The sequence below is a fragment of the Microtus ochrogaster genome, linkage group LG1, assembly GCF_000317375.1.
Source record: "Microtus ochrogaster isolate Prairie Vole_2 linkage group LG1, MicOch1.0, whole genome shotgun sequence".
NCBI lineage: Eukaryota > Metazoa > Chordata > Mammalia > Rodentia > Cricetidae > Microtus > Microtus ochrogaster.
In genome coordinates, this window is record NC_022027.1 from 5832470 (window position 1) to 5847166 (window position 14697).

Below are 14697 nucleotides of genomic sequence, written 5' to 3' on the forward strand. Positions count from 1 at the left end.
GTTCACGCAGGAAGGAACGACAGACGAGGGAGGAACAGAAGAGGAGCTGAGAAGGAAAGGTGTGGAGGGCTCCAGATGAGCACCGGAGAAAGCAGGGATGTTCAGCTCGCACGCTTGCCTCGTCAACAGAAGGGATTTACACCTGTTCCCTACCCGGAAGGCTGGAGCAGATGGAGCTAGTAACCTGGTGATCGTTTGGCATTCTGTAGAGCCAGGCTTCACCTGAATCCCAGACTCCTGAGCACCGTTTCTCAGCCAACAGAACCCAATGTTACGTTGTGCTTATTACAAATACTTCCTCCCTAAAACTTATTCTTTTTTATGATTTATTTAACTTTATTTTATGTGCATTGATGTGAAGGTGTCAGATCTTGTGGAACTGCATTTTCAGACAGTTGTGAGCGGCCATGTGGGTGCTGGGAATTGAACCCGGGTCCTCTGGAAGAGCATCAGTGCTCTTAACAGCTGAGCCATCTCTCCAGCCCCCGCTAAAACTTATTCTTACAGAAGAAATCACAGGTGCTTTGCAAAGGAGTTTTGGTGTAGTCCTGCCTTAGGCTTTGGTGCCATAACTGTCACAAGGAAGCTTTATTCCTTTAAATATGTCCGAAATGAACCGCTCAGGTTGGATTCTGGAAGTGTGAACCAGCGCGGCTTACGGAGTGTTAGAGCAGATTTCCCTCTTGCCTCTCTGGGCCTGCACTGGCAGGGACCCTGCAGAAAGGGTCAGGGAGAGGACAGAGGAAGCCCCAGCTCAGGGGGCTGCACCTTCCTTACCTTCCTGCACGGCTTTCCTTAGCAGCAGAACAAGTGGGGAGCAGCCTAAAGTGGTGGAGATGGGGCTTGAGTTTTGGTTCTGGGATTCTTCGCATGTAGCTGTGGGAAATGTAGTAGGCTTCCATTCCTCACCTGTTAAACGGCTTTACCAGCTAAATCTGTCCTGAAGATAAATGTGGCCAATAGTACTGCCTGCACAGTAGGTACTGCGCAGGCCACAGTAGGGATTCTTTCATTATTACAGCAACAGTAGCAGACAGGAGAGAACAGAATGGTAAAACCCAAAAGGTGAAATGCCCTTATTATCATGTTTATAGCAGATTTAAATAAAATTGCCTCAACTATAATATAAATTTTATAAACTTAGGAGAGTTTACACTGCAGTTTAAATTGTATCACATTTTCAAAAACTCTGAGAAATCTAACATTTATGGGAAAAATTTCCAAACATTTTTAAACTTTTGAGGGCTAAAATGTGCTTTTCCATAGTATTAAGTAAGTTATAATCAGAAAGAGGGAAAAATTAGTTTGTAAGGGACCAAGAGAAGCAAAGAGACAAAGAATAAAGACGGCTCAAGGGGGCTGTCTCCAAGAGGGCTCTCACGGGAGGGGAGCACAGTGAGATGTAAGGGTTTTGGGTTTGCTTTTACTAGGTTTTTTTTAAAGATTTATTTATTTATTATGTATACAACATTCTGCCTCCATGTATGCCTGCACGCCAGATCTCAGTACAGATGGTTGTGAGCCACCATGTGGATGCTGGGAATTGAACTCAGGAAGAGCAGCCAGTGCTCTTAACCTCTGAGCCATCTCTCCAACCCTCCTTTTACTAGATTTTTAAAGAGTGTTTATCCTGTCTGTCTGTCTGTCATCTGCCTATCATCAATCTATCTATCTCATTAGTTTAACACACGTATATCATTTTAAAACAGGCTTTGTTGATCTCCTCCCTCATTTCCCCCCTTTTTCTGATTCTCCTTTGAACTTTTCACTTCCATTTAACTTCCTTCCCTCCTCAACCCCCCCCCCCCATTGATCTCATGTTTCACAGGCTGCAGCCCCATGGCCAGTGTCCATGTACACACATGCATACACGTACGCTGGGATCTGTATGTGACAGAGAATATTCAATTTTTGTTTTTCTGAGCCCAGGTTACTTCACTCGCTATCCTTTCCAGTTTCATCCATTTTCCTGCAAATTTCATTGTTAGATTTTTCTTTCCAGCCGAGCAATGGTATTTGAGTAAATACCATTTCCTTTGACCACTCATCCACTGAGGAATGAGTAAGCAGATTCCATTTCTTTGCTATTGCAGAAAGAGCAGCATGAAACACCCAGGTGCCGAGGTCCCTGTGGGAGGGAACGGTTCTTGGGTGCACGCTGAGTTACATACAAGTTCTACTTTTAAGTTTTTGAGAGCCCTTCATACTTCTTTCCTAAATGACTGAGGTGCTTTACACAGCCAGCACGCTTCCTTTTTTTTTAACCCATATCTATGTGTTGCAGAATATTTGCTTAACTATGCAAAGATATGTTGATTTGTTTATGTTGTAGAATGTTTGTTTAACTGTGTAAAGATGTGTTTTATTTGTTCCATTATGTAAAGATGTATTGCTGTTTTACCTTGCCTGCCTAAGGCACCTGATTGGTCTAATAAAAAGCTGACCGGCCAAAAGCAAGGGAGGAGGTATAGGTGAGCAGGGAGAGTAAGTGGGAGGAGGAATTTAGAGGAAGAAAGAAAAGGAGAAGACAGGGAGGGGTCAGGGGCCAGCCAGACGTGGAAGAAACGAGAAGTAGGGCAGAAAGAATGAAAGAAAGGTAAAACGCTCCGAGGCAAAATGTAGATGAGTAGAAACAGGTTAAGTTAAAAGAGCCAGTGGGACAAGCCTAAGCTAAGGCTGAACATTCATAATTAATAACTCTCCATGTCGCTGTTTGGGAGCTGGCTGATGGGACAGAGAAAGACTCATTACATCTACGCCAACATTTTTTTATGGTAGCCATTTGAGATGGAATCTTACAGCTGTTTAATTTTTATGTCCCTGGTGGCTAAGGGTGTTCAACACCTTTGAAAATACTCATTGTCTATCTGTGTTTCTTCTATTGAAAACTGTGTTCATCAGCCCATTTGCTGTCTGACAGGGTTCTCTCTTCATGTTTAACTTGTGATTAATAGCAATAGAAACCCAACGAGACAGCATATTTCTCCATTTCATCTTCTGAACACACCATCATGGCTCGCCATGCCTCTTCACCTGCAAGGGCAGCGTGCTGCCAGACCAGCCAGACCGCTTGTCCATCTACCATTTCTGTGTTGCTTGAATCTGGCCCTGTATAAGTATGTATCTTGAGGGGAGGGGGTTGTGTGAAGCAAGACCTAAAGAAATATGTGGGAACAGCAAACCTGTCATCAGTTTAATGGACCCACAGATCAGAAGGAGATATATCTAATGTGCGTCACCCACACTTGGCTCTGATTTGCATGATAAGATTCTGAACTTTGAGCATGTATTCCCAAAAGATAAAGCTCTTGGTGACTATAGAAACAGGTTTCACATGTGGTTGGGCTATCTGTGGCTGGTGGCCAGGGGTGGAGTCTGACAGACAGGTTCCTGAGGCAATATCTCCAAAGTCCCTTGCTCTTCAAAGCCTGGCATAAGCATCTCCTCTTGAGTGTGGTATGACCCATGGCTTGATTCTAACCAGTGGAATATGGCAAAGGTGACAGAAAGTTCCAGAGAACTTGTGATTGCATAAATTGCGATATCTATTTTTTTTTCTTGCTTACTCTGACAAAGTAAGAGTATGAGAAATCCGGTGTATGCCAATGAACTCTGGGTGGATATATAACTGACTGACGGTTACCTCTGGGCAACAGTTAGCAAGAAAATAAACACCAGGCCTACAGTTGCAGGAACCAAATTCTGCCAACAGCCTAAGAGCCCAAAGAAGCTCCCCCGTCTGCCAAGCCCCTTCCTTGAGCAGCACACTACTGGAGAAACCAGTTCCGTCCGCTGTGCTTGGACTCCGGCTCCACAGAGGTGGTCCGCTTAGGATGAGTGTCATTGCTGGTGTGTGACCCTCACTGCACACCAACAGCCAGTGAACACCATGCCGGGGCACCCCAGGGTGTTCTGTGCAATCTGCGAACTCCTTGCTCCTTTGCCCCACCCACTTCTCAGTCTTGACGTGAACACGGTTTGCAACATGTACAAAGGAGGTACCTGAACAAGCAGTGTCATTGGGCCACTCTTATCGATTTCTAGAATCTCTCCGTTTTTTGTCCCCACAAGGATGTGTCCATGCCCCAGGGTGATGGCACGAATTGAAGGGTTATCCTCCAAAAGCAGGCCTGAGAGGGGAAAATGTTGAATTTAGTAAACACCACCAAGTTGGGCCAACACGGTGTCTTCTATTTCCAAAGAGCTAGGTACTAGGCAATCACCCTCGACATGCTTGCCAGGGCTGAGAGTTCTGATGGGAAGAAAGAAATCTGATTGGCTAAGAAGCTCCACTGCAAGACGTTAGCAGCGCTGCCCCATTCCTGTGAATGGAATGCTTTCGATAGCCTAGCCAGGGTGGTACCTTTGGAGCCGGTTGACAGCGCAGCCCTTTTGATGGCATAGGTCTTCAGGCATCTTTCAAACATATCATCCCAGAGTTCCACGATTCCATCTTTTCCACCTGTCACAAAGCCCTATGATGGGGAAAGGTTACACGTACACATCAAAATGACCAGTCACTCTCCTGGTCCCACCAGGCATCCCCCTTAGGTCAGGTAGTTCCATGTATATTGTCTAAGTGAAAAAAAATCCAGTGATAAGAGTATTTTAAAGGTTTTCATTATTTATGTGTCTGACTATTTTGCCTGCATGTGTTTCTGCACACCATGAGCATGAAGTGCCTGTGGCGGCTAGAAAGGGGTATTGCATCCCCAAGAACTAAACTGACAGGTGATTGTGAGCTACCATATGCGTGCTAGGAGGCAAGCCTGGGTCTTCTTAACCACGGAGTCAAATCTCCAACCCACCAAATTTTTAATTCAATACATTTCAGTTAGGAAATTGTATTTTGAAGTTATTATAATAAATACCCTTCTTATTATTAAAGTCGCTCTCTGTATCTTTGGATTCTGAGTTCACAGGCTGAGACTATGAGGGAAGCAACAAACTTCATCTGTACTGAGCATCTTTTGTCATTATTTTCCTAGTGCAGAACTCCAGTGGTTTGCATAGCATTTGCGTTGTGCTGGCTGTTGTAAGCAATCTGGATAGGATTCAAAGTTCACAGTGGGGTGTGCACAACTCTAAGTACACGGTGTGTGCGTGTGTGCACCTAGGATGTAGGCAAATATTCCTTTTTTTTGGAACCTGAGGACCTTTGGCTCTTGAAAGTCCCCTAGGGTTCTAGAGCCAATTTCAGTGGCTACTGAGAACAGCCTGATAGGACTGTAGCAAGGAGGGTCAATCCTCAAATTAAATGTAAATAGAGTATATTATGTTAAACTATTCTTGGTTTTCATGGCGACTTTACAGTTTAGTTTCCTAAATAATAAAAGCATTTGATTAAGTTAAACCATACTGCCTTCTAGGCCTCCACAGATTTTCCTAAATAATAAAAGCATCTGACTAAGTTAAACCATACTGACTTCTAGGCCTCCACAGACTTTGCATTATGCTGTAATTGTTTCTAACATTTACAATTTAGCCAAAATCAAATTTGCCAGAAAAAGAAAAGCTCAACCACAAAAAACTATCATTACAACCGTACTTCTAATAAAGACCTACATTTGTTGTGAGCTCAACATATTTACTGATATATATATATATATGTATATATATATACATATATATATATTTTTTTTGGTTTTTTGAGACAGGGTTTCTCTGTGGTTTTAGAGCCTGTCCTGGAACTAGCTCTTGTAGACCAGGCTGGTCTCGAACTCACAGAGATCCGCCTGCCTCTGCCTCCCGAGTGCTGGGATTAAAGGCGTGCGCCACCACTTTACTGATATATTTTAAAACTTGATATATATATGTATATATATATATATATATACATATATATATATATAATGTGTTGAGCAGCTTAAACTGAAGGTCGGAGAGCACAGATGAACTGGTGCCACCAGCAATTAGAACTGAATGAAAAGGTTGTCATTTTCAGGTATATTTATTGAAAGAAAGAGCTTTAAACAGACTGTCTAAAGAACACTGTGTCCTTATAAAGAACACCATGAGACGGGTAGTGGACAGACTAGGACAATGACCTGGCGTGGGAATACAGCTCGTGTGTATCCTTGAACACTCCTGGCAACCGAGCCTGTCCATTCAGGAACAAACCTGTTATGAACATAACCTTTGGCCACAGCAAACCAACGTGTGGGATAATAAAGTAACCACTGGTACTTCAGGTGCTTGCATACTGTGTCTCTGCAAAGGAAGACATCACTGCAATACACCTGTGGTCTCCTCTGCTGCTGTACCCATGTCTACCCACAGACTCCTTAAGGGATTCCTAGGAGTGACAATTGGGAGATCCAGATGTGAGAAGATGGAGAAACAGGACATGGATAGCTACTAAGAAAAGAAATTATAAAAATTGTGTATTCTCTTCCTTATTATCCTTTGGCTAATCCTTTCTGACAACTACATCCTGATTCAGGCAGGATTATTTTTAGATTCAGGCATCTCAGTGGTTCTTCTAAAGCCCATAAGGAAGAATAACCCAACAAACGTGCTGTACCTTGTCCAGCGCGTACATGGCAAACACGGGCCCGTCATGAGCTTTCACTGTCTTCAGCAGCAGCACATCCTTCCAGATGAAAATGTCTCCTGTGGCCGCCCCTGAGAATACTAGATCTTCCACTCTCCCGTAAGAGACACACATCATTGTTTCCAGTTTTCCAGCACTTCCAAAAATTCCCCTTTTGGAGGTGAAGCCCCCACCTGGAGCAGAACAAGGGCATATATTACCCTAGAAAGTTGAGGCTTTCTCGGAGCACACAGAAGAATTATCTTCAGGGAAGAAACGATCTACATTATGTGTCCAAATAGCAAAAACAAGGGTATTAATGAGGATACTCAGCCACGCTGTCAGGATCTATGGGATTCCTATTTTCTGTCTGACATGGTGCTCAATGCTAGCATATAATTTAAGCACAGAGTCCATGTCAAGGAACCCGGATCTGATTAGATGGAGGATTTAATACGCCTTCTAATCCAACACACACACATAACCTAGGTGTAAATCCTGTGCCTGCTGAAGGGGAGAGTGGCTCAGTGGCTTGGGGCAAGGAAAGCCTTAAAGAAACTGAAGGAGGGGCTGGAGAGATGGCTCAGTGGTTAAGAGCATTGCCTGCTCTTCCAAAGGTCCTGAGTTCAATTCCCAGCAACCACATGGTGGCTCACAACCATCTGTAAAGAGGTCTGATGCCCTCTTCTGGCCTTCAGGCATACAGACAAAATATTGTATACATAATAAATAAATAAATAAATAAATAAATAAATAAATAAATAAATAAATAAATAAATAAATGAAACTGAAGGAAAGCATAAGTCCGGAATGGACCGTAGGTGTAATATGTAAACATTATACGTGTTCTGTCTCAATTCTTTTTCTTTTCTTTCTTTTTTGATTTTTGAGACAGGGTTTCTCTGTAGTTTTGGGTGCCTGTCCTGGAATTAGCTCTTGTGGACCAGGTTGGCCTCAAACTCACAGAGATCCGCCTGCCTCTGCCTCCCGAGTGCTGGGATTAAAGGCATGTGCCACCACCGCCTGGCCTGTCTCAGTTCTTTTCATGATGACCCTGGGTAAGAAGGAACTGTCGTGGAGGAGAGATTGTATACAGGAACAAATTGTCAGGTTTGGGCCCCCAGGTGTTCCCATTTTCTCTATTCCCTGACCATCACTGATAACCCAGTTCCACTCAGGACATTTACACTTGGCTGACTTCTCCATACCTGGGCAGCTACTACTGTCCTTCCCTTAAAAGTAGAAAGTGTTAGACCAGCCGGCTATACACCTGTGTTCACTGTGCTAATGGGCTCGGGACTAGAAATTCAGATACAATTGTAATGACGCCTACAAGTGAGAAGTCAGCTGCTTCCCATGTTCATGCATGTTTATTTATTACTCTTGTCAACACATAACCTAACAAAGACTTATTTTGACCATCTTCTAGGTACAGAGTCAGGCTTTAATTCATATGCTAAATTCGGTGATGCAGTAATAAAAGAATTCTCAAAATATTGAAATTATTATTCACTCATCCAAAGTAATTACTTCCTACTCAGCACTACAGCGAAATTACTGCTTTCAGTTCAGATGACTAAATATAAAAACCACTATTTTCATAGCAGAGTATTTTCAAAAAATTTCTAGACTCTGATGAACGTGCATCGCATCATACAGGGGTCTACGTTTCACATCTTATGCAATCAACAGTCCAGTGCAGAATTAGGAGAGAGTATTTATCAAGCAAATTTTCATTTCAGTTTGCAGACAGACTGGCCACATAATGACAATAGGACCCCTCATCCCAAGGCAAGGGGACAGCTCTCAGCTTCACATATGAAAAACCCAAATAACAATGCAACAGTACCTGCTTGTTGCCAGAACTTGATATGCTTAATCCCAACTGTAACCAGCTTGTCAACATGGTGTGGATTACACTTTACCACAAATATTTTATCTTTATGTCCTCTGTAAGAGACAAACAGGGAGAAATAACTCCAGTTTAGATGGAAGTATTGACAGATTAATATTAAAACATGTATTTGGTTTAGTTTTCATTAAGCATATCTAACAGGATAAACAAGCAACCAAAAATATTTAAAACTCACAGGAGTTTACTGTAAAATAATAGCACAGGGGGTACATGTTTGGGCCTGCTGTCTTCCCCACCTTTGTCTATTTAGTTATGAATTAAAAGAATTTTAAATGTATCTAAATGTCTCCATAAGGTAAAATTAATGACACCACCATAGGATGTCACATAATTCTGAGATAGTGAGATCTCGGGCAGGAGAAACAGAAGGGTATTATTAATGAAAAGTTTTCAAATGAACATTCTGTAGAAGACACTATATCGGCTTAAGATGATTTTGGCTAGAAATAGAAATAAATTGAGGCCCTTGGCCCACAGCCATTTGGAGAGAAAGGGTATCATTTAGTGGTTCAGAACACTTAGGGATGCTAAACAATGCAAAAATTTAGGCTTATTTCCAGGAGAGATATTTTCACTGGTGTAACAGTAGCACGAGTGTTATGGAGGTAACCAACCACTTTCTCCCTGTAGTAAGAACCACTCCGTGCTTTGTGCTGTAACCTGGTCAAAGGCCTGTGGCTGGGGAGCTCCTTGGCCATAACAGGTAAGCCACTGCTGTTTTGCTAAATGGACATGATGCTGTCTCTTGTCCAACCATTTTTTTAATATTTCGTTTATGTTTATAGTTTAGTGCTACTGTCAGCTTGGGTCAGAGAAACTTGTGCTTGGTTGAAGTTAATATAGAGGTTCCTAAATGGTCAGAATAAGTGACTGTTGAATACCCAGCCGGAGTGGAACATCTGTATCACCCTTGCAGGGCTCAGGAACCATTGAAAGGGGAGGGCAGGAAACAGCGAGGGAGCTGCGGGAAGGGTGCTGTGTCTTCCGGGCACTCCTGAATTCTCAGCATGTGTGATTACAGAAGAACGGACCCATCAACAGTCCGTCCTGGGGAAGAGGCCCTGCCCTTTGTGCATTTACAGGCAGCCAATGATTCTGGGGGAAAGAAAGTCATCTTCAGTGGGCAGTCACTGGTAAATTCCCCATGCTTCCACAAACAATCCCTCACGGATGCTGCTGTAAGATACCCTCCTTCATACACACACACACACACACACACACACACACACACACGCACACGCACACGCACATGCACACGCACACGCACACGCACACACACGAGATGAGAAGTTGACTAGCTAGGAACAAGTGGGAGAGGAACAAGAGAGGATAATGGGGAGTGGATAGAAACAAAATACATATCTACAGGTATGAAAATATAATGAAACCCATTATTAGGTAAAATGAATATGCTACTACAAAACTTAAAAATAAAGTAGGCATACCAATAATTTCTTTTAAAAATGAAAAGAAATTTAGTTTTGTAACCAGAGGCAGACAGATGATATACATCCATCCAAAAATTCCATTTGTAAACAGATGGCAGAAATCACCCATGAAATTACCTGTGGTACAAATACATCCAAACGGAGAGGCTCAAATCTCAGTGGAGATCTTACAAGAGCCCTAGCTGATAATTCTGAATGTCTCTCTTTCCCTGAGCTGATAATGAAGAGTGACTTCAGGAGTGTGGGGTGTGCAGATGGCACACATGGGCACGGGCTATCTCAGCTATCCACTGTGTGTCCCTTCCCCAAGGGGAACCACACTGTTGTAGGGTAACTGCTGCCAGAACAGGATAGTGGTTAGCAAATCTGGCAATGACTGAGACTCCTCAGGGCAGGGTTAGGGGTGGCACGCAGCCTCTCTGCGGGAATTCCTCAGAAGCTAAGTCAGGCTGGAGCAGCTGCATATGCAGCCTGATCTCTGTCACCTGGTTTTAGATTCTTAACTATCACAGCACCTCATTCAAGGCTATACTGCATTCTTTTTTTCTTTTACTTAACTAGTTGGTTATTTATATATTTGTGCAAATAGCATTAACACTATGTAAATATTTATATTTATTCAACATTTTAAAAATCAAGCATTCTTCCACAGAGTTTTACTGACCCACGACCTTCCACTTGGGAAAGAATACTGATTAATGCCAGCACTACAAACTCCTTTCTGCAGGTTTCCCGCCTTCGGAATGGGACTTAGTCCTGGGAACAATTCTGAACAAAAACTGTGTTACTAATATGATGACGTTAGCTTGCTTTGTGCTAATTAAACAGAAGTGATCTTATCCACAAGATCCTGTAAAAATTTACCCTTTAATACGTCCTCCTTTTGTTTCTCCTAGAGTCTCCAACAGGCAGCTGAGCCACCCGCGGCTGCAGAGGGGATCCTTGAGTTTTCAATGCTGGCACAGATAATGTAAATGCAGGGAGCAGTTATCAGGAAAACATTAAACTAAAATTCAGCTTTCAGTCTGGGAGGAAAACAGAGCCTGTCGGGGGGTGAGGCTAGAAGTGGGGGGGGCACCAGAAAGAAAGAAGAGAAAGCATGGATGCAGGCGGAGCTAGGAATGTCCCTGCTGCCAAGAATGCTGTCTCGGAGCCGCGTCCCTTCTCCTAAGGTCTGCTCCGTCTCCAGCGATTTGGAGATCTTCACTCATTATAATCAACTATTAAGAGCTTTTGCTCCCACATAACACTGGAGCAGACAGTATTAATTTCAAAAGCAAATATTGCAGCTCATGGCCATCAACTTTGCTATGGTGACACAGACAGGACGTTGGTAACGTATGCCATGACTAATGGAGAGGGTATGAAACCTTCCTGGACTGTGGCTGCCAAGTCTTGACCTTTGACCGGGCCGCGCACATGGCTGAGCGAGATGAGAGGAGACTTGTTCAGGTTTAGTGCTGAGGAGGCAGAAAGGGAAGCTGGGGTAAGGGAGGACAGGTAGGCTATAAACAGCCGTCGGTCTTGAGAGTCTATTTATAGGGTGTGGAGATTAGGGAACAATTTGTCTGCTCTGGAAGCAAGTAGCAGATGCACTGGATAGGGCCGTCTTCCCAACAGGCCACAGCCTCACGGCAAATGGTGCTTCTGACCCCAATGACATTGAGATCCTCCCTGGCCGCTAAGACGGCAAAAACAAGAGGGGAGGCACGTGCTTTCCTGACGCTGGAAAAAAAAAAAGCCTTAATAGAGGTAATGGAGGTATTACAGAAGGGGTGCAATGAAGAGGTTTTTGGGGACCATTCTAGAATTTTCTAACTTCCTAGCAGACATTAATGCTGTACATCAAGCTTGGCACCATGAAAGGGAGGATATGTGTTCACTTAGGTGTTACATTTCCATGTGAATTCCATCCGAGTTTGAAGACGGGAGCCAAACAAAATGTGGGCACTGTCGGGCTTCCCTGAGGTGAGCGAGCAGGAGGACGTCCTGAAGGCTCCGCACATCCTTACCTGGTTGTGGCTATCTTTTCTCCCTTTTTCCAGTCCCAGAACACAACGCTGTGAAAGTCATCTAAACCAACCGACACCAGACACTTTCCATCAGCTGTGTGGAAACAACACAAATGTCAAACAAGCCGTTTCTTCGGTGAGAAGCAGAGACAGTTTATACACTGCAAGAGGGACAGGAAACTCAACAATACTCTTTAGGCTCAAATCCATCTGCAGGAGCAAGCTGTGTGACCAGCAATAGCCATAGTTCTGAATGCACACCCCTGGCAGGTGAGCTCAGCCACTGACCAGACTTGCAACCGAGGCAGAGTTAGCAGGGCCTCTCAAGGAAGCGGCGCGAGTCTTGTTTATTCTGTGACAGACAAATCTTGGGAAATTTATTGGAAGGGGAGTCACTGGGTTCTGTGACTCTGGGCTATTTTCAACTCTAGAAACATCAAAAAAGCCTAACCTTGGTTTAACTGCCAAGTTAAGAACATCACAGAAATAAAACGTAGCTTCAAATGTTCTTACAAAATATGACCATCCAACTAAAAGTTTTTGATTTCTTATTTTTCCTGTTCAAATGGAATGTGTTCGTTATCGACATTTAGAAAACACGTGTAAAAAAAAGTTCAGCTGGGAAGTGGCTGTGAGTGCAGAGCTTGCCTGGCAAGCGCGGGGCCTGTGTTGGTGCCCAAGAATCACACACGCACAAATCACATAATTGTACACACATGTGCACGCACACACACACACAGACACATGGCCTTCCAAATTTCTTGTAGTCCTGCCCTTGATGTGAGCCTACTTATCTGTTCCTCCACGGGAATCTGTAGTTGGCATTGTCTTTGGAACACCAACCACCAACCAGCTCCCACACAGAAACCCAGAGGAAGCAGTAAGGCAGGGTGGACAGTATGCAGATGGGCTTCAAGGCAGCACTCAGATTAGTAGAAATGGGTTAACTTTAAAAAAAAAATGCTAGCTAGAAAAAAGCCTAAGCTAAGGCTGAGCATTTATAATTAATAATAACTCTCTATGTCATGATTTGGGGGCTGGTGGTTCAAGAAAGCCTGCTACATAAATCCCTTTTGAGAAGCAAAAGGTCACCCTGACCAACCTATCAGCTAATCTTTTCTCACCTATTGCAATGCACTATTATTAATAATGCATAACTTTATTATTAAATATTGATACTATTGCCAACTATTGCTTTGATTCTGACATTTAAGCCATTTTTAAAAATATTTATTTATTAATTATGTATACAATATTCTGTCTGTGTGTATGCCTGCAGGCCAGAAGAGGGCACCAGACCTCATTACAGATGGTTGTGAGCCACCATGTGGTAGCTGGGAATTGAACTCAGGACCTTGGGAAGAGCAGACAATGCTCTTAACCGCTGAGCCATCTCTCCAGCCCTTCTTCTCTTCCTTTAAGATCATAAATTCTTAAGGCTCGTAGCAAGTATGTCATGTTTTGTAACCCTACACTGAGCTGCTTTGGGTGTGTGCTGATAGTGCTGGGGGTGGGCGGCCCAGATCTAAAGGAACCGGACTGTTCTATGGCTATTTTAAACACCATCCTTTAGAAAACACCACACAAATCTGCATCTTCTTTCTGCATTGACTCAGCTAAACCCATGCTGTCTCCAGAACGCTGTCTCGATGTGTCAATACGACCTTGCTGTGTGAGTCACACGTCTAAAATGCCAGCTTTGAAAATGTCTGTCTTCTGAAGAAGCCCTATGCATAATTGCTTTTGTAGGGGAAGTTCTGGGGTTTCTTTGTAGAATTTCTGTGAGGTTACCCACCATCTCATTCTCACAGTTATGTGACCTTTCTTCCCCAAGAAAAGCTCACTCTTCTGGGATAGGGAGTGCTCTTGGGTACTGGCAGGTGTAAGCTATTTCTATAAAACACACTATTTAGAAAGAAAATCAGGTTTTGTTTTTCCCCACTATTTCCTAGTTTCCTTTTTCCCTGTGGAGACTTGGCTTTACCTTTGAAAATCTATTATTTCCAAACCTAGCAGCTTTTTTTTTTTAATAGTCTTGGTGATGCCCTTTTCAGTCTTTCTAGGCACAGCATGTATTAATTGTGGATGGTTGTAACCGTTTAGAAAGAGTTCTAAGGCAGTTCCTGTCAACAGTAAAGGGAAAATTAGAAAAAGAAAGCATATTCAATTACAAGTTGGTCTTCCTAGTCAGGACTCATTAAGATGCGTAGGCTTTCTCGGTGGCCAGGGAAGTCTAGCCAGTTTCAGATAGGTTCCAGAACTAACATCATAGTACAAAGGCCTTTAAGCACCATGCATTTAAGATGGAAAATATTTATGAAGCTGAACTTTTCCAGATAGGTTTTTCTATCCCATGTAGAAGTACTTTCATTACGCTGTCCCAAAACAAAAAAAAACGGTCCCCAAGCTCCGAGAAGTGATACTAGTCAGAGCAGCAGTCCAAGGGCTGGGAGAGGGCTCAGCCAGCAAAGGTGCTTGCCACCAAGCCTGGCAACCCGAGCTTGACCCTGGACCCATACGGTGGAAGGAGAGAACGGACTCGTGAACACTGCCCTTTGACCTCCACACATACGCCATGGCACATACGGTAGCGTTGCGTTTGTATTTGAATAAATGAAGCCTGCCTGGAGATCAGAGAGTAAACCAGCCCCACCGGTCAGTCTTACAGACCAGGCAGTGGTGACACACACTTTCAATCCCGGTAGCCACACTAGTTGCCATAGAAACCAGGCGGTACTTAACTTCAATCCCAGCCCTAGAGAGGAACAGAAGACTGGAGGAGACAGCTCT

At 43.5% G+C, this 14697-nt stretch overlaps 1 protein-coding gene across 3 annotated transcripts in view; it reads right to left on the reverse strand.

Moving 5' to 3' along the window:
• The window catches only part of Eml6 (echinoderm microtubule associated protein like 6), a 263304-nt gene that overhangs the window by 58491 nt on the left and 190116 nt on the right, over nt 1–14697 (reverse strand). For all 3 annotated transcript variants that reach the window (XM_026785058.1, XM_026785057.1, XM_026785056.1), the window contains exons 17-21: nt 11908–12001; nt 8382–8482; nt 6524–6726; nt 4364–4475; nt 4003–4130 (exon numbers count right to left, since the gene is read on the reverse strand). In XM_026785058.1, the coding sequence (XP_026640859.1) occupies nt 4003–4130; nt 4364–4475; nt 6524–6726; nt 8382–8482; nt 11908–12001 (638 nt within the window). The remainder of the gene's footprint in view (nt 1–4002; nt 4131–4363; nt 4476–6523; nt 6727–8381; nt 8483–11907; nt 12002–14697) is intronic.